This window comes from Botrytis deweyae (assembly GCF_014898535.1).
Source record: "Botrytis deweyae strain B1 chromosome Unknown BDEW_003, whole genome shotgun sequence".
NCBI classification, from domain to species: domain Eukaryota; kingdom Fungi; phylum Ascomycota; class Leotiomycetes; order Helotiales; family Sclerotiniaceae; genus Botrytis; species Botrytis deweyae.
In genome coordinates this window covers 1,822,972-1,846,993 of record NW_024066210.1, presented here as the reverse complement: position 1 = coordinate 1,846,993, position 24,022 = coordinate 1,822,972, and the positions used below count along the sequence as shown (strand labels likewise).

Below are 24,022 nucleotides of genomic sequence, written 5' to 3'. Positions count from 1 at the left end.
CACGGCCAAATCTATTTGTAATCTCTACATCTTTCCAAAACTTATAGCTTTCAATAATCTCATAGCTACAACTTACAATCTACCACCAAATCAATCATTCCACGAGAGATTTCTAATACACTTATTATTATTAGTCTACCCGCTTCACTGTCTACTCCAATATCTATGTAATCCCAAAGAAAAGGCCCACTCTTTCTTAACCGACAACTAGCTGTCCAGTCCAGTACAATATCTACTCCGTATATCACAATACCACCACAGAATTTTCAGTCTACATTGATCTATTACGCTGGTTCAGTATCTCTTCTTCATATTTCCTTTCGAGTTTGACAATCTTCCTCAATATATATACCTAGCTGTTCTAGGTAAAAGATCTACAGTCTGCATATGTCAAACTGTCTGTTTTCAAGATTCTACAATAATCCGATTCCATATTCTATTTTATTCGAAATTTGCATACATGATGAATTACTGGCTCATATTATGTTGAACGCGCAATGATAGCTAGCTGGTATTTTTGTGACTAGACGAGCTGATAAGAAATATAAACCACATAAAAGACCTCAAACTAGAATACCAAGTATATACCTCCATCCCTATATGAAACCCCCGAAAAGTCAAAAGAACTTGCCCGGCTCTCTTTCTTCTCTATTGCAGTACCCCCATCCCACACAACTACCCATCCGATCCATCCCCACCAAACACCTCTCAATAAACCACAAAAGATCCCAGTGAACCCTCTAGATACAAACTCTCATCCAACTCAACGTCGAAATTTGCACCTCCCCCATCTTGGGTCGACTTTTTTGATTCAGAACTCGAACCGCCATGGTTTCCTGGAAACTTCAACTCGGACAAACTTTGGGGGTGGTCCAAGGCCATATTATTCTTTACATAACTATTCTCGACCAACGCCCAGCCTATCCGTGTATAGAAGCCATTTGGTGACATTGCCCGCTCCTGGAGAAGTAATGCATTAAAGCAACCACCTTCAAAATACAGCTCAAACAAAATTGTCAAGATAGGAAGGACTATCACCCTTTCTTCGCCTTGGTCGAACGGTGCATCTAGCACTACAGTCACAGTTGTATCTCCATCCCTCCCGGCGAGGAAGGGAGTCCCACGATTTCCCTGCTCTTTGACAAGTTTGTCACGTATTAGCAGTCCCCGCGCACGAAAGTATCCATCCGAAATGGAACCAGTGTCATCGACGCCGGAAACGGGCGTAACTCGTACCTCATCGATCTCAATGTGATATTTGTTACTGGGAAAGATTGAAGGAAGAGCGACAAAGCCATCGACCGAGGCCCAAGACCAAGTAGGTGCTCGATAGTCTTTTGGACGAGAAGTGTGACTACCCCACCAAACAAGTTGATCGGCAAACATAGATCTCCAAAGGCCTGCCACATAGACATCATCAAAAACTGCCCGCGTGCACTTGGCCAGTGCACTGACTGCAATTAGTTTATCCGAATCTTTCGTTAGATGTGTTTGACTGTAAAGATGAATCCACTGCACCCATCTATCGTAAGCAATGCCTTTCATGGTCCTCTTAACTCCGTCTATCAGATACTTCCTTTCATATGAATCGGATCCTGAAAGTGGTCTGAGCTTGAAATTCTCCCTCTTGCAAATTTCTGGTAGCCCTGTTGGGTATGTTTCGCAGCAAGCCATCTCCCTGCATTCCCAGAGTAGTTCACCATCACAAAAATGGAGTGAGCGAGGCGACAAGGCACGTTCTTGCAAAACCCAGCCTCGATCCAACAGTGGCTGAGTGTACAATCTGTCGCTCCAGATGTCTTTGTTGAATATATGTAACAGATCATTATCAGCATCTTCCCAATTTGACTGGACTGCTGGACACAGCTCCAACATCTTTGGGTCTCGAGATCGAGAAAGACCCTCATGACTGTTTTTGGAGGCTTCAGCCATAATGTTCAGACTACTGTTGCCATAGACATCTTCCATCGAGACAGATTCAGTCTGCCAGTCATCGACAGAGTCCTGAATGATACAAAGTGAGTCTATCCATATGTAAGGAATGGACAACTTTCTAGCAACAAATATAGCCTCAATAAATGTCTTCGGGAGTCGCTCGAGAGAGATACCAGCCTTAAAACTTTCCAGATTCGAAATTGTAAGCTTTAAAATATCAGAGTTTCCCCAGCAATGACTTAGGGTTGAATAGTGTGAGTCTTTGACCACTTCTTCCCTTGTCATAACGAGCCTGACGTATTTTTCATCTTCATCAATTCGAAGCAGTCTAGTTGGCATGACACACTTAGATGCCAGTGAAGTGGTGCAGAGGGTATGCTTCAATAAACACTCACTATACCACTTCGAGGCTTGTGCCAGTGCAGCATCTGACATTGTAGTATCGCCTGCATTCGACACATGATTTGTGTCTGGCGCACCATACTCTAGATTGAACTATAAGTACAGCTGGATGGCAAGATTTTTAACTTTGACCTACCTTCGTGTGAAATTACGGTGAATGTATGATAATAATATCCAAAATTAAAACTAAGGAACCAAGGTTGTCGTTGGCCTGATAAGTAATATAATTCCCACGTTGAGGACCTCATCAAAGGAGAGATTCCTGCGATTGCATCCTTAACATCTGTATTCTTGCTGAAAGACGCCAGCAGTCGATGACAAATCCAACAGCCAGAGGCCGAAGCATCAATGATTGATTGCAAAGAAGAATGATGAGGATTACGCTTCGGGGATGATGGCCCTCTCAACATTCGACGACCACAAAATATCTTCTCGCACGCTTCGCAAAGCATCTTGACTATATATACAACACTTTAAAACACGCAAATACACAAAGGAGGTGATGAAAAGTCGTCTGACGTTATGTAAACTTTACCTTCATCAGCGCGGCTGATTTGCGCAGCAAGGCCAACTCATCAATACCTAGTAAATAAAAAACGCAATCTTCTACATCTATTTGATTGGTCCAAAATTATCTAGCCAATCATAAATTATAACTCCAGCGGTTAAGACGGAATAAAAGAGAAAAGCACACAGTGAGGCTCAAGTTGAATACTTATCCAACTAGGTAGACATTGGATGAACCAATTGCCCAGCAAAACAACAATGACGATGGCAATGCAGTGCAGTGGTGTCGACACGCATCCATGTCCATCCATAAAATACATGCGCAATCTTTGCGAACAATGTTTACCTAGAAGTCATTCACACCCGTCTCGCTATCTATAGACTCCTGGGTGTAAAAAGCAGGTAGTATGATTTATCCAGCTTCGAGAATAACATACCATAGAAACCCAAACATGTGAACCAATTGAAAATAATGCAAGGTAAGCCATCGAAGAACGCAACGACGCTTTATCAATTCCCCACCATACTTCGTCTTCTCTTCTCTTCATCACAATCAGCGCTGCATCTATCAAATCAATGAATTCTCATCCACTCACAATATCAGCAATGTAAGTCGAGAACAAAATTGAGTTTGAGAAGTGAAGTCCTCGAGGTCCTCTCATCCTCTTGATCTCAAAAGCTTGGACCATAATCATACCAATTCGCCGAACTTCTCTTCCCTTCTCAGCATTCTTTATAACATCGACCTGTCAAGATTTTCGGTGAACGATTCTAACAACACGATGGAGCTTACAATTTATAACTCTAATGTATCATTCAATGCTTCGGACTTTTCCTATACTATCATTCGATTTCGAAATAATATGACTTTAAAGGGTCTTTAATTTGGCGAGTTTAGTGCTGCCAGTTATCTCATTCATTCAGGATCGGAACCTATTGATATAATTAATTTACCAAATCAAACTTCACTCTAGTCTCAAGCTTTTATGATCTTTTCTCGAACACGGGGTTAATAACACAATCCCAACTATCAACTCCCACTCTTGACTCTACTCCTGATTCTAGCTAGGGCCTAAGTAAGGAAGATGATATAAGAGGAAAGTCTAGTAGGCATGTGCAAACCGAAGTTCGAAGTCCTCGAGAAATAGACTGAGATACACACACAGATATCTACAAGACGTAGATGGTTTACATACAAGTGTATTGGGAATGAAATCTCAAGGAAGATACAAGTATTAATTAGTATCTGGATGGGAGAGAGAACGGGAAGCTTAACATGGAGGATACACTTATACTACATGTGAATAAACACACATGTTTTCCCTATCTTATGCAGCTTAAGAAAGTTCCGCGATATGAACTGGCCGGTAGGGAGAAAGAGTTTCTAAGCAACAATTTCATATTTTCTTGTGTAAATAAAATCTATTCAGAATTCAAGGAATACATCTAACCATCACACCACACCCTAACCCGCTCTCCTATCTCCCCTCTCCTATCTCCCCTCTCCTATCTCCCCTCTCCTATTTCCTCTTCCCATCCCAACCCAACCCCTCCCCAAAGAATCCCATCTACCACACCCTAACAAAACCCCTCCGAATTCAACTTCTCCTCTCCAGCCCTCACAACCAAAACCAACCTCATCATTCTCATCCAGCAAAAAAAAATCCTGCTGCGCCGCCCCATCCAACACACTCGCAACACAATTCGACATTGCGTCACCACTCTTCATTTCCATCCCCTAATATTTGACGCTCAACTAAACGTGACATACGTATCCTAGCACTTCAAAAAACTAGACTTGCCTTCAAACTTCACCTCTTTGGTACTCGCGAGGATATTATCGCAGGTGTCATTGATAGCGCTTTTGGCGATTTGACCGCAGGAGTTGGAGTCGATGGAGGAGAGGGGTCGTTGGTGTTGTGGGTGCCGAAATCGGGGAGGTTGATCATGTAGATGTAACTTGTGGCGGCCCAGTTCTAGGAGCGGGGGGGGGGATTACGCCTCCGTGGTAGGTGCAGCAGGCGTAGTAGGCTTGGGCGACTTGTTTTTCGGAGCGGGAGAGGTGGGTGGAAGTGATAAAGGCGTAGGTAGTAAGAGGAAGGTGAGGAGGGTGGTGGAGGGGAATGAACTTTTTGGTGGCTTGATTGATATATATGATGGATGGTGGCAGCCGGGGAATCTGGTTATGATGTGACGAAATTCGATTAAGGAAGAGAAGGAAAAGGAGATAATATGAATGAGATGGATTTCTCAATGGTTAACTATATGTTAATGACGAAGGCAATGACGTGGGAAATGAACGAATGAATATATACTCATTTAAAAATACTAATAAACGAACAAAGAAACAAAAATCCATGAATGTATATATATTTACAGCCAACCCACATTTTCTATACATCAACTCCTCTCCTCTTCTCTCATCTCCTCTCCTCTCATCTCATCTTAACAGCATCCCTTTATTATCTATACAATCAAAAGATCAACTAACTCACATCTAATCCACTTCAATCCAATCCACTCCAATCCACTCCACTCCCCTTTTATTAAACCATATTCTAATCTATAAACATCAAACCTCCAAACCTCCAAACCGGGAAATTCATAAACATCATATACCCAAATGAGTACTACCTACCTAGATACCCGTAGGTAATTTAGCGAGTTATTTAATTCTATTTTATATCTTATGAGATCAAAAGTAAAGCAGAGAAGTAAGTAAAGTAAGATAGATAAATCGATAGAAATGTATATTAGGAATGCGAGTTCAGAAGAAAGAAGAGAGGAAAGATAAATGAAAAAAAATATAGAGATAGAATATAAATAAATATAAAGATAAAGATAAATATAATATAAATAAAAAATAAATATAAAGATAAATATAGAAAAATAGAAATAGAAAGAAAATATAATAGAATAAAAATAAATTATAATATAAATAGAAATATAAATATAAAAAAATAAAATATAAATATAAATTATAATATAAATAAAATATAAATATAAATATAAATATAAATATAAATAATAAATATAAATATAAATATAAATATAAATATAAATATAAATATAAATATCAATATAAATATAAATATAAAATAAAATATAAATATAAACATATCTAATTATAATCATAATTATACCTAGGTAATCATACGAAGTTTCAATCAAAACCTCTAAATCATACCTCCCAAACTACAACTTTCAAACCACAACTTTCAAATCACAATTTTCATTCGCACCAGAAAGCAGGCTAAGCGTATTAGGCGTATTACATAATCATTTTGATTAATATAGTCAACTGAATTATATATAGCTTTCAATATAATATATATTATATTTAATACTAAAACCTGACCTACGATATAAATTTTTTTTGGTAATCTATGTAAGGATTCAAGATATATTTAATATTTTATCTTTATTCTCTTCATAGTTAAGTTTTTAATTAAAAATATTTAAAAACTTTTTTTACCTTTAAGTTTGTTATATAACAATACCTATTGTTAGAGTTGATCCACTTTACCACTAACCCACAAAAATGTAGAATATTTCAAATACATTTGGAATAATAGATTTACTATACAAACCCTATCAGATAATTATTTTCTAACATTTATTCCCATTTTATACAAACCCATCCAATATACATCAATTAAAAAGGAATCAGTTTTCTATAAATATAGATTTTTATAAATATAGAAATAATTAAAAGTACATATAACTACAATTAAATTAATTATTGAGATTGAATTCAAAATACAATTATTTTTGTTTAGATTTATTGAATAAAAGATTTAAAACAAAATACCCTTATATTCAGAATACAATATTAGAATTAATCTATTTTATTATTAACCTACAAAAGCATAAAGTATTCCGAATAAATTTAAAATAGTGGATCTACTATACAAACTCTGTTAGGTGATCGCTTCCTGACACCTATACTATAATTACTATATTGGTATTAAAAAAGCTTTCAAAAGAGCTATAGATATTATATAATCTTATTGATTTAAAGAACTATTATATAATTCTAAAAATCTAATATTTGAATAATTCCTTTTAATCTTTTTTCTATTTTTTAAATATTTCTCTTTTTAAAAATACTTTATACATTTATTTTTATAATATTTTTTATAAGGATTTAATATTATTTTACTATCAGAATATAAACTCCTTTTGATTTTTAAAATATCTTTTTAATATTATTCTTAATTTTGGAAATCTATTATATAGGTTTTTAATTTTATTTTGGATAATATTAATATCAATAATACTATTCCCTTTAAGCGAATTTAAATTATTATTTAATTCTTTTAATATTATTTTTATTTTAATTTTAAAGAATAAAACCTTTACTTTCTATTTATTTAGTAATTATTAAAGGATATAAAAAACCCCTTTAAAAATCTAATTTTATTATTTATTAAATTATAACTTCGATTTTTTATTCTCTAAATTCAAGAAATTCTTTTAAAATATTATTTACTGAATCCTTCTATAATATCAAATAACTTTATCACTTTGTTAGTTTATACTAAATAAACTAAAATCAAGGTGGATAATATATTATTCTTTTCAAAAAAAAAAGAATATTATTAAATTATAGGTTCAAAAAGCCAAGTAAGCTATATATCTTACTATTAATAACAATATTTATAAATCATATACTTTTTTTAATCTCATTCTATTTAAGTTCTCTAATAAAGCTAATAAATAGTTAGATAAAGACAAAGAGTTTTTTGAAATTATAAATAATATTAATTTAATAAATAAAACTTTACAAAACAAATTCATTATTACTTTTATTAACCATTTCTCAAACAAAAAAGATAAAGATTCTATATAAATGATTTTCAATACTATAAACTCTTTAGTTTAAGAGAAAAATAAATCTATTCAAAAATACTATTAATATATTAAGAATCTATAATTAGAAATGGATTATAAAGATATACTTTCCTTTGAATGTAATACTAATATTCTTTAAGCTAATATTCAAGAAACCTTGGTTAAAGTATTTATTATTAGTCTTATCGACTTTAATCTTTATTCAGAATTTATCAAGCTAAATACTATTTATAGATTCCTAAATAAAAGCTATTTTATAATATACAATATTCAGAAAAATATAGAAATGAAAAAGATACTTATTTAAAACAATATTGTTGATTATATTATCAATACTTTAAAGAAATAGAACTTTAAGGATTTATTTAAAAAAAAGATTAAATCTTTTTTAGGATAAATATTTCAATTCCAATCCTTTAATTAATAAAATCGGAATATTTTTAATAATAATTATAATTTTAATAATAGAGGAAATAATAACTCGAGTTCAAGATTATCAAATTTATTACCCCAATCTACTTATATTCAAGCTCTTGTATTAATAGGTATATAAGTAAAAAAGACTAGACTAGATTTAAAGAACTCTTGGAATAATATTGTTAATGAAATGAAATAATATGATTATTCAAAAAAGCCTTTATATTTTAAACACAGAATCTATAATTATATCAAACCAGATTATATAAATCAATCTCTTTAATACTAAAAACAAGTTGTTTTAAAAAGTATGATTTTTTCAAATTATAATATTATAGCTATATTAATAACTTATATATATTTTTAATTGTTTAATATTAATATTAATAATCAAATCAATCTAAATAATTACCAGAAACCTAAGCCTATTAATTTGAATTTAATTTCTTTTAGATTAGGTTCTATTTTCTTTTCAATACAAATCAATAATAATTTAGATTATTTAGATAATAAAATGCCTATATTGGGAATATATTTTTTTAATATAGAATTTGATATAGATGTAGATAATAAACAAAAAAATAAAATTCAAGTTTTTAATATAATATTTTATAAAAAAACTAGATCTAATAATATATCTAATACTATTGAAAATCAATATATTATATTTTATATAAAGGATATTTATATAAAGAATACTCTCCATAATAAATATTTTAATATTTTCATTCTTTATTTTTGTGAAAAATCTAAATCAATTTTTAAGAATTCATTTCAATCTCTATTTTGTAATTTTATACCTTATAACTCTTCATTTTAATTAATTCGAGCTCCTTCAAGTTCTTTTATAATATATAAATATAAGGAACACACTTTAAAATCTACATCCTATCCAATCCCAATAAAAAGATCCATTAAGCCTTTTAAGTTTTTATTTAATATTATAACAAGAGCAAAAGAAACCCCTGTTAACTATAAAAGCTTATTTTCTATTTTTAAATTGGAAATTTCTAGGATTGATGTATTAACTTTTTATCAAATTTTATTTAATATATTTAAAAATCTATAATATCTTACAACTTAAAAAAATATTATTAAAAAGAAAAAAAAAAGAATATATAATCTATTATTGAGATTACAAATAAATCTACCTTGTATACTATAATATAATCTAGATCCGATAATGATTTAACTAAAATCCATTATATTTGTATTGCAAATATTATCTTGAATTAAAATCAAATAAAGCAACATTTTTTATATCTATTAGATAATACAAACTATATACTAAAATTCCAAACCACACAAATTGACCTTACCAAATCTATAAATCTATAAACAATTAAAATCCCAATCTTATTTATTATTATTAAGATCTTCAATCAGAATAAAGCTTTTCGAATTCAAGAAATCATTTCAATTCTAAAAAAGGGATATATTATTAAAATCATTTTAAACAAATTTTATTACATTATCAATCAAGAATCTAATAATGATATAATTTCCTTAGCACTTATCAATCATTTAGATCTACCATAATACTAGATTGTCTCGAAAAACACCATTTCTATGGGAATAACCAACAATAGGAATATTAAACTGAGATGATATACTATTTTTAGCTTTACAATTAAAGATATTTAATATATTATATATACTTTTATTCGATTTGATGGAGAGAATTATTCTAATAAAGATAAAAAGAATCTACTTCTCAGTTTACTATAACTTTATACCATTAAAGGCTATATTAATATTTTCAATTGTACTATTTTTATTAATAATAAGAATCTTTTGAAATCTCATATTCTTATTCAAACTCTATAATTAGTATAATCACTTTCTTATTAACTAATTCTTTATCTAGTAGATTCTAAATATCAGATTATTAAATAAAAAGCTGAGATTTCCATAAAAAATAAATTATTAAAATCAAGCTATTTCGATGTAAATATAATATATTCTAAAAAAAAGGTTTTCTTGTTTGATTATAATATTATTGAAATTGTTAAAGAAATCTTTAAGATTAAATCCAATTCTATAAAATCTCTAATTTTATCTAATTCTTTAAACTTTTAAGTTTCAAATATAATTTTAAATTACAGAAAAAGATTATCTTCCGACTATTCGAATCCTTTTTATATATAAAAACTAGAATATTATATTTTTTAAAAAATATTATATAGATATATAGATTTAATATTTCTATTAATATATTTAAATCTATAAATTTTTTATATAAATTTTCAGTTTCTTGGCTTAAATTGAAATCTCTTTTTAGAAATCAATTTCTTGTATTCTCCTCTCAAATTGAATTTAAACACTTTATTCCATTTAACCACATATATTCTACTAAGAGATAATCTATTCCTCAACCATTATTCACGGATTTGATTAAATTAATATAAGAATGGTTTAATACTAGTAATGTATATATTAATTCTTTAACTATAGGAAAACTATAATAATGTGTTATGTGTCTTTTATATACTTATAAAAATTTGAATGTGATCGAATTATATTATATTTCTTTAATTACTCTTTTTATTCATCGGGTATGTTTAAAGGAAGGTATATTTTTGTATAAGTGTAAGTTTTGATTTTGATATAATTCTTAATAGATGTATTAATTAAATAAGATTATTTAAGATGGTTATAAGTGTTTTATGTATGAATATATTATAATAGTTAATAATAAGTTATTCAACTAATCTATAATACCTCTTATTATTAAAAAGCCTGGTATTATATATCCCATATTATTTTTTTATGAATCTAATTTGAAATAATAAATCGTTTTCGATTATTTGTAAGTAAAAAAAGAAATACCTGGTAGTTATTGTATATTAGCTCAAAAAGTTTATAAATATTTATTTTATTTTAATTATATGGTTTTTATATAATTTAATTTTAAATATATATATTGAATAATACCTTTTCATTCTGTGAATAGATATATTTTTGTTTTTTCTATAGGAGATTTTGTTTAGATATAATCTACCTATATTTTATAAAATATTTAAACTATATGTTTTTTAATGTTCGAGCTTTTATATATTGTTTATAGTTATATTCTCTGTTTTTTAGAAAAACACTATTATTTAAAAAACAGTGTTCTTTATATTGGTGAGTATTCTTTTATTTTTAAATCTAATTTTTCAAATGGTTTAGTTTTAATTAAGTTTTATATAAACGATATATTTTCTGGATATAAGACAATTAAAGATATTTATAATATTTTTATGAATTATTTTTTTCCAAAACTAGCTTTTATTTAATCATATTTTTCTTTTAAGAAACTATATATATTTGTAAATAAAATAGAAGTTTTAGGTGTACTTTATTAAGTAGATAATGTAATGATTATCAAGCTGATTTAAACTATTAAAATTAAAGATTTTTCTATTTTAAAGAATCTTATTAAAATTTGTAGTTTTTTAGTTATTATTTAAATAATCCGCTGGGATATTAAGAATTTTATTGAAATATTTTACTCTTTCTCCCATCTTATCAGTAATATTGAATAGTAATAGGGACTATATAAATAACTTGCTTTTTAGTTTTTATAAGTCAAGTATTCTGAAGTGGTTGAATTATATAATATTAATTACTCCCTTCCTATTAAGATATATATAGATTCTAATACTTTTGTATTAGATTATTATATTGTATAAAAATAATATCCCCCAGAAATCATTTTAGGACCTTTAATTACATACCCCGTTTTATACAATTCTTTTCTTTTTATTAAAACTCAAAGAAACTATAATACCTATAAATATAAGTTTTTAGTAATTATCAAATTCATATATAAATATTACTATTACTTCTATTACCCGAAATCTTGTAAGATTTTTATTAATTATATATTATTAATAAGATTTTTGTTTTTTAAAACTGAAACTTGTAGAATTTATGTTTGCTGGGCTATAGAATTATTTACTCTAAATATTATTATTAAATATATTAAAAGATCTTATAATAAAATTGCAAATATTTTTTTCTATATTGTTTTCCCCAATTTGGATTGTAAATTAAATCCATTTTTAAACTTTTTTGATTTATTTTAAGAAAATAACAAGAATTCTAAATAGATTTGGAAAAACAGAATTGATAATTATAAAGAACTTCTTTATCTACATAAAACCAAATAATTTCAAGTTATTATAAATTACAATATATTATAATCTTTCGAAGATAATCTGAATATTATAATATTAAATTAATTTATAATTATTATTAATAATATCTTTTTTGAACCAGTTTCTAGTAAATATAAGAATAATCTATAATATCACAATATATTCAATTATATTTTTATTAATACACTTTTTAATGGGATTTCTATTCTTAAAAAGGTATTTTTTTTATATTATACTAAGAACTTTTTTTTGTTCAAAAACAAATTTTTTTATATATTTCATAAAATCAATAAATATTGTATATAATAATACAAAATATCTAATATTTTATTATATACATATAATTAGGAAAAATACTTTACTATTAAATTAATTATTAAAAAGCTTAGAAATTATTATTAACCTTATTTAGTTTCAAATATCAAATAATATATTTTAGATTATTTGAAATATATTAAATATAGTATTTAATAATATATTTCTTATTTAATATCTTTTAAGATTAATTATTTACTTACTCTTATTGAATTTGACTTTATAAAACCACTTCCACCTACATTAATTAATAAAACTCAAGTTCTAAATATAACTTAATCTATAATATAGAAACTAATAAACATAAAACTTATTATTAAAAATATAAATTATAATAATAATATATTCGATTAAAAAGGATACCTCAATTTCACTTATATTTTATTAATTATTAATTATTTCTCTCATTATATTTAAGTATTCCCAATAATTGATATTACAGGAGCAGAGATTATTAGATATCTAGACTAGCTTTTTAATATAATTAAAATCCCTATTAAAGAAATACACAATTCTAATATATATTTTAAAAATAAGATTCTACACAGTTTTTCTAAAAAAATCCGGTATACTTCTTATTTCTACAATTATCAGAGCAAAAAAGTTGTTTGGAATAATTGAAAAAGGAAATAATCTATTTCAAAAAATATTTAAAAAGATCAAATCTAGTATTATTGATTGACTATTTGAGATTCAAGTTAATATTAATTTTCTCAATATGTGAGAGGTATCTCATTTAGATTATTCCCTTTATAAGATTATATTTGGCTTTTAATCAATTAGCTCTTTAGAAATCAAATATCTTTTTTACAAACAAAAGATAATATAAAATTATCTTTTTATTATTAAAAATATTAATAAAGAATTCCTTTTTGAGATATATTATATTAAAATCTTCGAATTTATGTATAATCGGGAGCTAATTAAATAAAAAGCTTTGGAATAATCTGATTAAAAGAAAGCTATTAATAAGGAAAAATACAATATGGGTATACAAGGTAATTTTATATATTAACTAGGAGATATAATAATACTATATAACAATACCTCAACTAAAAAGAAATTATACTCTTTTTATTATAATCCTTTTATTATTATCGATTTTATAAAAGATTATTAAAAATCTTATAAATTGTAATAAATTAATAGAAAAGCTATTCACAAATCTTTTTATGTCGATTATTTAAAACCTTTCAAATTTCGAATTGAATACCTACACACACCATTTGAGAACGATATATTGGAATATTAGAATTTATAAGCTGGTATTTATAAATTCACTTTTTTATTTAACCTATAAGAAAGAGTTGATATATAGTAAGCTATATTATCTGTTTTGTAAAATCGGTTTTTTCCCTAAAATCTATATTCTAACTTTACTTAAAATAAGTAAAGTTATATCAGAATAATAAACTACAAATATTCTAATTACCAATTCAGTAAATTCTATTATCCATTTAATTTAAATATAATAATAAGCTAGCATATAAATAAATACCCATAGTGATTATTAATTAATTAATAAAACAAAAAGATTAAATATACTATATGACTATTATAATATATATAAAAAGAATACGGAAATAGGACTTATTTTAGTTTAACCAGAATATACATATAAGAATATATATCTTATAAGATCGGTTTAGAAAACAGACTAAGCGTATTAGGCATATTACATAATCATTTTAATTGATATAATCAATTAGATTGTATATAGCTTTTAATACAATATGTACTATACTTAATACTAAAACCTAACCTACAATACACGTTTTTTCTACATCAAAAAAAAAAAAAAAACTTTACGAAAAATCAAAATCAAAATCACAAGTAAAATAAACTAAAAAAAAGAAAATCACGAGTAAAAAGAGAAAACCGATAGTATACCTATTTATTACTAAATATATATACATCCCCATATTCTCATAATTAAAGAATATCAAGTAAGTAAGTAAACAAGTAAACAAGTAATAAATTTCCAAAGTTCAAAAGTTCAAGTTCCAAAGTTCCAAAGTTCCAAAGTTCAAATAATTACTCTATATCTATTTTTTATTTCTATTAATTTAACCTCCTCTCTCCTTCCTCAACTTCTACTTTCAACTTCTACTCTCAACTTCTACTCTCAACTTCTACTCTCAACTTCTACTCTCAACTTCTACTCTCAACTTCTACTCTCAACTTCTACTCTCAACTCCCCCTCCAAGAATACCCAAAAGAGAAATTTAAAGATCTTCAAAATCCAAAGTCTAATTTATTTCCCATCCCATCCTATCCTATCCCATCCCATCCCATCCCCTCTCAAAATTCCAAAATTCCAAAATTCCAAACCCATCATCCCCAAAATTCCAACCCACATTCCCATTCCCATTCCCATACCCATTCCCCAAAACCCCAATCAATAATTCCAAATCCATCCACAGCACACAAATCTTCATTCCTCCCTCCCACCACCAATCCATACCGCAATGCGCTCATCACTCATCACTCATCACTCACCTCCCCAAAACCGCATTCAGAATATTTTCCTCCCCCATCTCAAAAAGGAAAGAAGTAACTGAAACCCTCTCCCCTAGACGAAATAAAAACTCTCCTTCCGTCACTCCTTCATTCTCTGCTTGCCGTTTTCGTAAATAGAGACAGGCTCTATCTATAGATAGATAGCCCATAGTAATATCGAATAATGAAATATTAATGTATGATCATGACTTCGAGTAATGGTGATTTGAATGTCAATAGATCATTCATTATTGACGTATAGCCAGAATTTAAATTTGCTTTCTCCTTTGCTTCTTTCTCATTTACTTCTATATGACGATGCCTTTTCCGAAGAAATTGATCCCCTTTGCTTCGGTACTCACAGCGACGTTTTTGCTACTACTCGTGAAGCCATTTCTCAGCACTCGATGGGAACCGATGGAATCAGGGGCTGGTCAATGGCACAATGATGTACAACAACTACATGGTGCGAAATGGAGGACGATGCCAGAAACGCAACAACCCATATCCTTTCGTCCAGGGATTGTGAAGCCATTCCCTGCAACATATTCGAAAATGCTCGTAATCTCCAGTACGAAAGAGGAAGATGTGAATTGGATAAGAGAGAATTTCGAAAATGATACGAGGATCCAATCAACCATATACACAGCGAACGATGCGAAAGCCGAATATCATCCCCCGAAGAATAAAGGTCATGAAGTGATGATATACCTGTCGTATATCATTGAGAATTATAACAATCTTTCGGACGTGAATGTATTCATGCATTCGCACCAGATGACATGGCATAACAATGAACTTCTCGATCTCGATGCCGTTCAGATGATTTCGAGACTCTCTTCCGAACGCGTTATACGAGAAGGATATATGAATCTACGGTGTCATTGGCATCCAGGATGTCCGGATTGGATGCATCCAGGAATAGTGGAGGAGGATGATGACAAACAAGAGCAGACGATTATGGCCAGAGCATGGGTGGAACTATTCCCACTTGAACCTGTCCCCAAAGTGCTTGCACAACCTTGTTGCGCCCAATTTGCCGTTTCGAAAGAGAGGATTCGAACTCTACCGCTGGCAAGATACATTTCCTATCGAGATTGGTTGTTGAGGACAGAGATATCGGATTACATAAGTGGTCGAGTGTGGGAATATCTATGGCAATTTGTGTTTGCAGGACAGACGACTTTATGCCCCAAGGAACACATTTGCTATTGTGATGGGTATGGCATTTGCTTTGGAGGAGAGATGGAATATCAAACTTATTGGGAGAATCAAACCGAAAAGGACAATTTGAATATTCAGCTCGAGGACTGGAATATACGGAATGGAGAGATGCAGAATTTGATAGATGAAGGAAGAGGAGATGAAATGGAGAATTCGGAAAAGCCCGATTCTGCAGTCAAAGAGAAGCTAGAGAGGGAGATTGATGAAATCCAACGCTGGCTAGAGATAAGCAAGGAAGAAGCCATGAAACGTGGGGATGTGGCTCTGAATCGAGCGAAAGAAGCCGGTAGAGAATGGAACGATGGAGATGGATTTTGATGAGCCAGGTGGATTCATCAATTAATTGTGATATTGTGTCTTCTCTTTTTACAGGTGCAATCCGACCATAATCTTACTCAACAGACGAAGCATGAGATGATCTCAATTGTTGATCACGGTACTTGGTCATGAATTTCTTTGGGAACCGTGACTCTCAACTCGAGGCGACACACAAGAAACAAGGAATGACCTGGTTTGAGAGAGAAAGATCGACGACTGAACGTCTGGCACTTGAGGGTCACTACCGTAATCTTATATCTGGACGATTAGTGTGCCGGCTCTTAGCCCACAAAAGATCTTTGCGATCACTCATTAAGGTTACATCAATTTTTAGCCTCATGTCCACGAAGAGATCCCGCACACTGCCACGGGAGCGTGGAGCACATGTCGATCACGTGTGGGGTTCATGGTCATTGAGTCCTTGCGTCGTTGACAGATGTTGTCATATTTTCTGGGGTTTGCATGAGGTACAGATGAAAGCATTCCAGATCTGGCGTGTGGCGATGTTTGAGTTGATGGATTATCCGATGAGATGGGGAAGAATACCTAAGATACCTACCTACAGAATGATGTGATTTTCAGCTTGATTTGGAAATTGGGAGTGGCGGAATCTCAACTGTAAATGATGATAGTAGATCAAATATTTGACGGGAGGGAAGTAAGTAATATGTAATGGAAAGCGGATGGGGGGAAGAAGTGGGATGAGATGGATGATAGATCATGATTCTTTGCAACTTTTCAATAAGTTACTTGGGTGATGAATATTGATATCACAATAGTAGATTTCAATGGACAAACCATTGCGAGTTGGTGGAATACCTACCTAGTACGAGGAAATACTTTGTTACGGGTTTTGAACATTTGAATAATGATGGTCTCTCTGATGCGTATCATCTGTGTTATTGTGTACTAGGTATCGTTCCAAGGCAAGTGATATATATCTGTATGAATGACTAGGTATCATTAATGGTGTTTGAATACTATGAATATTCTCCGAAATGATGTTTTCCAAGGTCTCACAGATGATGATGACGATGGAAGATATTGAGAATAGATGATGTTGACGATAGCTGATGTTGACGATAGATGATATTGACGATAGATGATGTTGACGATACTGGTAGATGATGAACGAGATGATGAACGAGATGATGATGTCAATACCTACATTGATATAAGACTCTTACCTACATTGATTGATGTTGAATCTTCAGACTTCAGATGAAGTTATTCCAAATCTTCCAGGGTTTACATGGACCATCCACTAGGGAGGGACTAATAAGGAGGTCCACGGATACATGCAATAGGATTAAATCCCACCAGCCCCATGAGTCCCATCCTCGGATGATCCGCCCCATCAGCCCCACTCAATCCTCACCCACCTGAGCCACCCACCTGCACCCATCGATATCCTTTCCGCCTTGACTCGTTTTTTCGTCTCCGCCCGTTCACATCTTTGCTTCTTCTCCTTCTTCCGTACCTTGTTTTTCGATTGTACATATAATTTTACGATCTCGTCGAGTGCATGGTCCAAGTGACAATGGTTCAAAGATCGGTCACCTTTCTCTTGCATCGGAAGCGAACCGTGTTGTAAGTTGTAAGTTGTGCGTGAGACTGGCTCGACTGGCTCGACTGGCTCGACGGATTTGAGATCTGATAGATTAGATCAGCTCGAGATCTGGTACACGATTAATAAAAGGGCCAGACTACTGAGTACCTAGGTAGTCATATGGCGTTGATGTACATCGTACCCGAAACAGGACAAACAGTACGAGACAATTCGCCGATAATGCGGTCTCGAGGAGAATAAGATAAGAAGGTCAAGACTCAAGTCTCAAGTCTCCAAAGCATGTCGATGAGATTTTCGTCACGGACAAAGAGATGATCAGGTACCGTGTCTCGAGTGTGTATTTCCCATGTCACTGTCACCATGACCGTTACACCGTTGGTGTTGTCTCAATTTGGTGTATATGCTATTTATTGTGTTGTATCATAATCATAATAGGTAGGTAGGTAAAATACTATGTACATGTACGCAGGTTACAAGAAGTTCCAACGTTTACTAGTAACATTGCACTTCCCTTGCACTTAAATTACCTAGTACACCAACATTGCACCAATATCTGTTTGGTTGGGGTAGATACCTAGTAATTATATATAAGAGGGCTTGAGAGGCAAAGAGTGGGAAGTGCATACCATTGGATGAGATTTCTTTTGGAAGTATCACTCATTGAGTAGGTAGGTAGGGCAATCCAAGCGACGGTATTCCTTTTTTCTATGACTGGGTCATTACTTGGTAAGAGGTATCTGACCAATTGGTTTCAACACGATAAGTTTTACGAGAAAGTCTTTCTTTTGGTACGATATTACCGTGTACAATGAATGCACTGTGCAATGCACTGTACGATGCAATGAATGGACAATCCCATGTGCAATCCCATGTGCAATCCCATGTTATCCCTTAAGAATGTGCCTTTCTTTTCCCTTTCCCCCCAAAACATTGGATGAACGCTTCCAAGTGCTTCCCCAAGGCAAGGACTCTTTTTTCATCTCAAGTCTTGAAATCTAAACCGTCGTCGCCCAATCTGTCCAATGCATTTTTATCTGGATATATCCCGCTAAGATCAATAGCCACTGAATGAATACGACTAGAACTAATAATAAGTCGTCTGAGCAGTGAGTACCAATCACCATTACTTCCCAGTACCTTCCCCCCTCTCCTGGTCTTCGGATCACGATTCACGTTTTTCTCTCTCTTGCCGGTTCCTTCTCAAAAGTCGTACTTGATCGAATGAGGAAATTGATGGGTCAATGTCATTCATGGTCATGGTCATGGTCATGGTCATGGTTATGGTAGCTTCTTTGCTTTTCAGCCCCAGATGACTAATAAGTTTATCATCTGGGTAGGAAATCAGGAAACGGCAGACCGACCTAGGTAGTCTCGAGGTAGTTACCCAGGCTCCCAGGTACTCCTAGATCCTCACCTATCTGGGTAAACAGAGATATGGTAGACCTTCAGATGGATGGATAGCTACGCCACAACAACCTACTCCTTTGATATATTTTACACAAAATTTACACCTCGAATGCTAATTGAACTAATTGAACCAATAAGAAATCATACCTTTATTTCCTTTTTACGAACCTCAAGTCCATCGACCTCTCACACCAAAAAGCAATTCCACCTAGGGTCACATTATATCAATGGAATGATACCGTCGTCGGACACTCACACTCACTTATCGTATTAGATTGGGGAATGAAACCTTTTTCTTAATTTTTAATCTTTTGCCCACGTACCACACTTATTACCACTTACCACACTTACCACACTTACCACACTTACCACACTTACCACACTTACCACACTTACCACACTTACCACACTTACCACACTTACCACACTTACCACACTTACCACACTTACCACACTTACCACACTTACCACACTTACCACTCTTACCACTCTTACCACTTTCCACTTTCCACTTTTTAAACTATTTCCATCGCCACAGGGATGATACCAGTTTCCTCTCTTGATTCGTCAATTCCTCAATTTCGCCCAAGAAAATAATCCTAGACTCCCGATACTCCCAGGATTCGTTATGTCGGCGAAATCAACAGGATTTGGAGATCCATCACTTTCACAACAACCCCTCCAAAGAAAAGGTCGTGCGTACGGTCCTGGTGTGCGCACTATTATAGGTGTTGAACGGAGTAGTTCTGTTATTGGTGGGAACGGGAACGCATTTGGCAATGGATTTGGAAATGGAAATAGAAATCGAAGTACGCCTCGTCTAAGGTCTCCTCCAATTCTCTCTCTGGTATGTCATAAAACTACTCACACCTGTCTGTGCCATCCTTCTGTCTTTTTTTTCCCTCTCTCTGGGGAATTCCAATTTTGTATATCTTTTCCATTCCGGCCATTGGAATAGATACATAGGCACATACACATCTTCATCATACTCAATTTGGAGGATATCTTCTTTGCTAGTTGCATAGATGTGGAAACACTTGAAGCAGAAGAGAAGGAACAGCCTTCAGGATACATCCCATGTATGTCGATGATTATCATTAATTTTCTCCTTCATTTACCAAGACCTGATTTACCCATCCCGCAATTTCGCTCGTTCTGTACTATTGATTTTCATCGGAGAATTAATGGATTCTCGTGAATTGTGGAAAAGGGGACTGCTTCAAAGCGTCACTTAATTTCATTTGTATTTATTTCTTGTCATACGGCGCATTGTCGTTCAGCCATTGATGTTCAATTGAGATTTGTGAAAAAGACGAGACGAGATATTATTTTATGGCGGAACTGACATCACTCTTGCCACAACTAGTTTCCTCACCCTAATCAATCGACATCTACCGCGCCTGCAGAAATGAACATTCAAAGTTTAGCGGATCGTCGTACAGGAACCCTTACTTATGGAAAAAACCCCGGCTTTACGCTCCCCACCAAAATCGACGAAGCAAGTGCAGGAGAAGAAGAAGAAGGCGGTGCAGAAGTGAACGACATACCATTTTACAAACCCTACAGACCAGGTTTGGGAGGACCCCATTTGGCAGGACCATCACAAGGAAGTCGATCGAGAAGACATTCCTTGGAGAGACCATTTGATCCTAGCACTCCCAGAAGGGGAACTGCATCACCCACACCTAGCAAGTCGGCAAAGATTCTACAAGCTCAAGTTGATATTCCTCTGCGGTCAAAGTGAGTTTTGAACCATTATCTACGGCTTTGACAAAGTCAGTTGACACATCCTAGTAGTAGTCTTTACAACGAAGACCACCGCGAGTCTGGAGAACATCTACAAGAACATTTTGATATTCCAGAGAGAGAAGAGCGTGTAGAAATTAGAGATTCAAAGCCAAGCATACTCTCTTCGCCACAATCAATATCCTCGCCTTCGACAATGCGTTCGCGTTCGCGTTCTCGAGGCGGTTCCGTGTCGTCATATCAAACAAATGCGACATCTCTACCAGCACTGCAAAAGACAGGAGTTCTAGAAGAAGGAGAAGTGTTGGAACCATTGAATGAAGAAGATATTGATCCTGGATCTTTTGATCTTGTGGCAGCAACTGAGACGGGAGGCAAACGATATTCTCTCGAGACAAGATCAGAACAACTCTTTTCGACAGAGCATTTACGAATTATTTTCAGTGATCCTTCGCTACTGTTGAGATTCACTTCTTTTCTAGGCGCACATAGACCTTCTTCAATTCCTATACTCATATATTACCTAGATGCTGTTAAAGCACTCAAGGCTATTTCGTATTCAAATGCGATTGCAGAAGCTCTGGAACCAATTCCTGGTTTCGATTTTACTGCGACTGCAGCCTCCAAGACAATGAGCTCTGCATTAGAAGAAAAGGCAGCAAAAGCTTTCGATGTTTTGGTTCGAGAGGATCTTCCTGCTTACATTACATGGGCATATATACAGACCGTTAGTATCTCGATCCAGAGACGAATCACTGGAACTTTACCAGCGCATCTAAGAGAGGCATCTGAGGGCTTAGCTGAGGTCTTTTGTTTAACCGATCCTTCTCGTCCGGATAACCCTATTGTTTTTGCCTCCGAGGGTATGTTATAATGAGCCAATTGGTAGACTTTGGCTAACCATACTTTAGAATTCCACCGCACCACACAGTATGGTATGAGCTATGTTCTTGGTAGGAATTGCAGGTTCTTGCAAGGACCAAAAACAAACCCCTTCAGTGTGAGGAGAATTCGAGAGAAGATTGAAGCCGGTCAAGAACATTGCGAGACTTTCCTGAATTAGTAAGTTTTGTCTGAACACTCTTGGAGATGATGACTAATTATATATTAGCCGACGAGATGGATCTCCATTTATGAATCTTCTAATGTGTGCCCCACTATGCGATAGTAGAGGCACGATTCGATATTTCATTGGTGCACAGGTCGATATTTCTGGTTTGGTCAAAGAATGCTCGGAATTGGAATCTCTTCAACGTCTTGTTGCGGCAGATGAGCTTGCCCAGGAACGTGAAGCAGAACGAGCAGCAAATCCCGACGCAGAATTGGAGGAATTCCCACCACCACCGAAAGATGAATTCCAAGAATTAAGCGAGATGTTGAATATGCAAGAGCTGGATACAGTACGCAAGTGGGGAGGAAGAATGCACAAAGAAACTGAGGAGGATCAACCTGACAGCAATGCTCAAAAAGGAAATTGGCATAAACCGAGATTACATATCAAGAGTACAAGTCCCGAGAATCTAAATTCACAACTTGGACGTATCAGTGGAAAACTTGGTGGTATATATGAGAATTATCTTCTTGTTCGTCCATACCCAAGTTTAAGGGTTTTATTTGCAAGTCCGACACTTAGAGTGCCTGGCATCTTGCAATCGCCTTTCATGGCGAAAATAGGGGGTAGCAATCGTGTTCGTGAGGAGTTGACTCAAGCTCTAGCTGATGGACGAGGTGTCACTGCTAAAGTACGTTGGGTAACAAAGGATGATATGGATGGTCGACCACGATGGATTCATTGTACACCACTTATGGGCTCTAATGGTTCAATTGGAGTATGGATGATCGTTATCGTCGACGATGAAGCTTCACAACATAACAGCAGGAGATATAGACTCGCCCCGTCTGTAGATCCAAGATTTGGAAGAAGTATACCATTTACGAGCAAGGCAGATAGTAGTGCGGGAAGTATCAGGGATTTCTCTATTATCCAGCACAATGGATCATCAGGACAACCAAGGACACCGAGATCGCACAAAAGTGTTGATCTTGAAGATGAGGATAGTATGAGGAGTGGTAGTCCGTTTACTTTGAGGATTGATTAATTGATCCATCTAAAAACATCAAGATGGCAAGCGAATGGTTTTTGGTATTGTTTGCTCTTGTTGTAATTTTCTTTTGTCATGGAGGTTTAAAGTATCGCTATACTACTAGCTGGACAGCTAAGGCTGATGGGTGCGATGGGAGGTGGTTTTCTTCTTCGGATGATTGCGTTGCATTTTAGCGTGTTGTTTTGCTTGTCCTACAATTGTTATAAATTTGTGTTTTAAGCGCACTGTATTAGTTATACTGTCGGATGATATGTACTATGAAGACGAGAAGTTCTTGTTGGGGGAAGGGGGAAGGGGGAAATAACATGTGGAATATGGAGAAAGAGATGAGTAGGAGATGAAAGACTAAAGGAAGATGATTGAGAGGAAGATGATTGAGAGGAAGATGATTGAGAGGAAGATGATTGAGAGGAAGATGATTGAGAGGGAGATGATTGAGAGGGAGATGATTGAGAGGGAGATGATTGAGAGGAAGATAAACTTAATATTGCAGCGAGGGAGCTTGCATGATTGCTTGCAAAAGGAGGATGGACGACATTGGCATTAACATCAGGTTGGAACTTTTGGCACTTGGCATGATG

At 33.3% G+C, this 24,022-nt stretch overlaps 3 protein-coding genes across 3 annotated transcripts; 2 read left to right on the top strand and 1 right to left on the bottom strand.

Moving 5' to 3' along the window:
- Positions 1–708: 708 nt before the first annotated feature.
- Positions 709–2,370, bottom strand: EAE98_001918 (uncharacterized protein; the record flags this gene model as incomplete). The annotated part of the gene is made up of 1 exon (XM_038949537.1): positions 709–2,370. The coding sequence occupies one exon, from the start codon at positions 2,368–2,370 to the stop codon at positions 709–711; it is 1,662 nt and encodes a 553-aa protein (XP_038814522.1).
- Positions 2,371–15,389: 13,019 nt separating this feature from the next.
- On the top strand, positions 15,390–16,613 carry EAE98_001917 (uncharacterized protein; the record flags this gene model as incomplete). The annotated part of the gene is made up of 1 exon (XM_038949536.1): positions 15,390–16,613. The coding sequence occupies one exon, from the start codon at positions 15,390–15,392 to the stop codon at positions 16,611–16,613; it is 1,224 nt and encodes a 407-aa protein (XP_038814521.1).
- Positions 16,614–20,218: 3,605 nt separating this feature from the next.
- On the top strand, positions 20,219–23,435 carry EAE98_001916 (uncharacterized protein; the record flags this gene model as incomplete). The annotated part of the gene is made up of 5 exons (XM_038949535.1): positions 20,219–20,437; positions 20,957–21,330; positions 21,385–22,199; positions 22,248–22,398; positions 22,448–23,435. 5 exons carry the CDS (start codon positions 20,219–20,221, stop codon positions 23,433–23,435), a joined length of 2,547 nt encoding a protein of 848 aa, XP_038814520.1.
- Between the last annotated feature and the right edge of the window lie 587 nt (positions 23,436–24,022).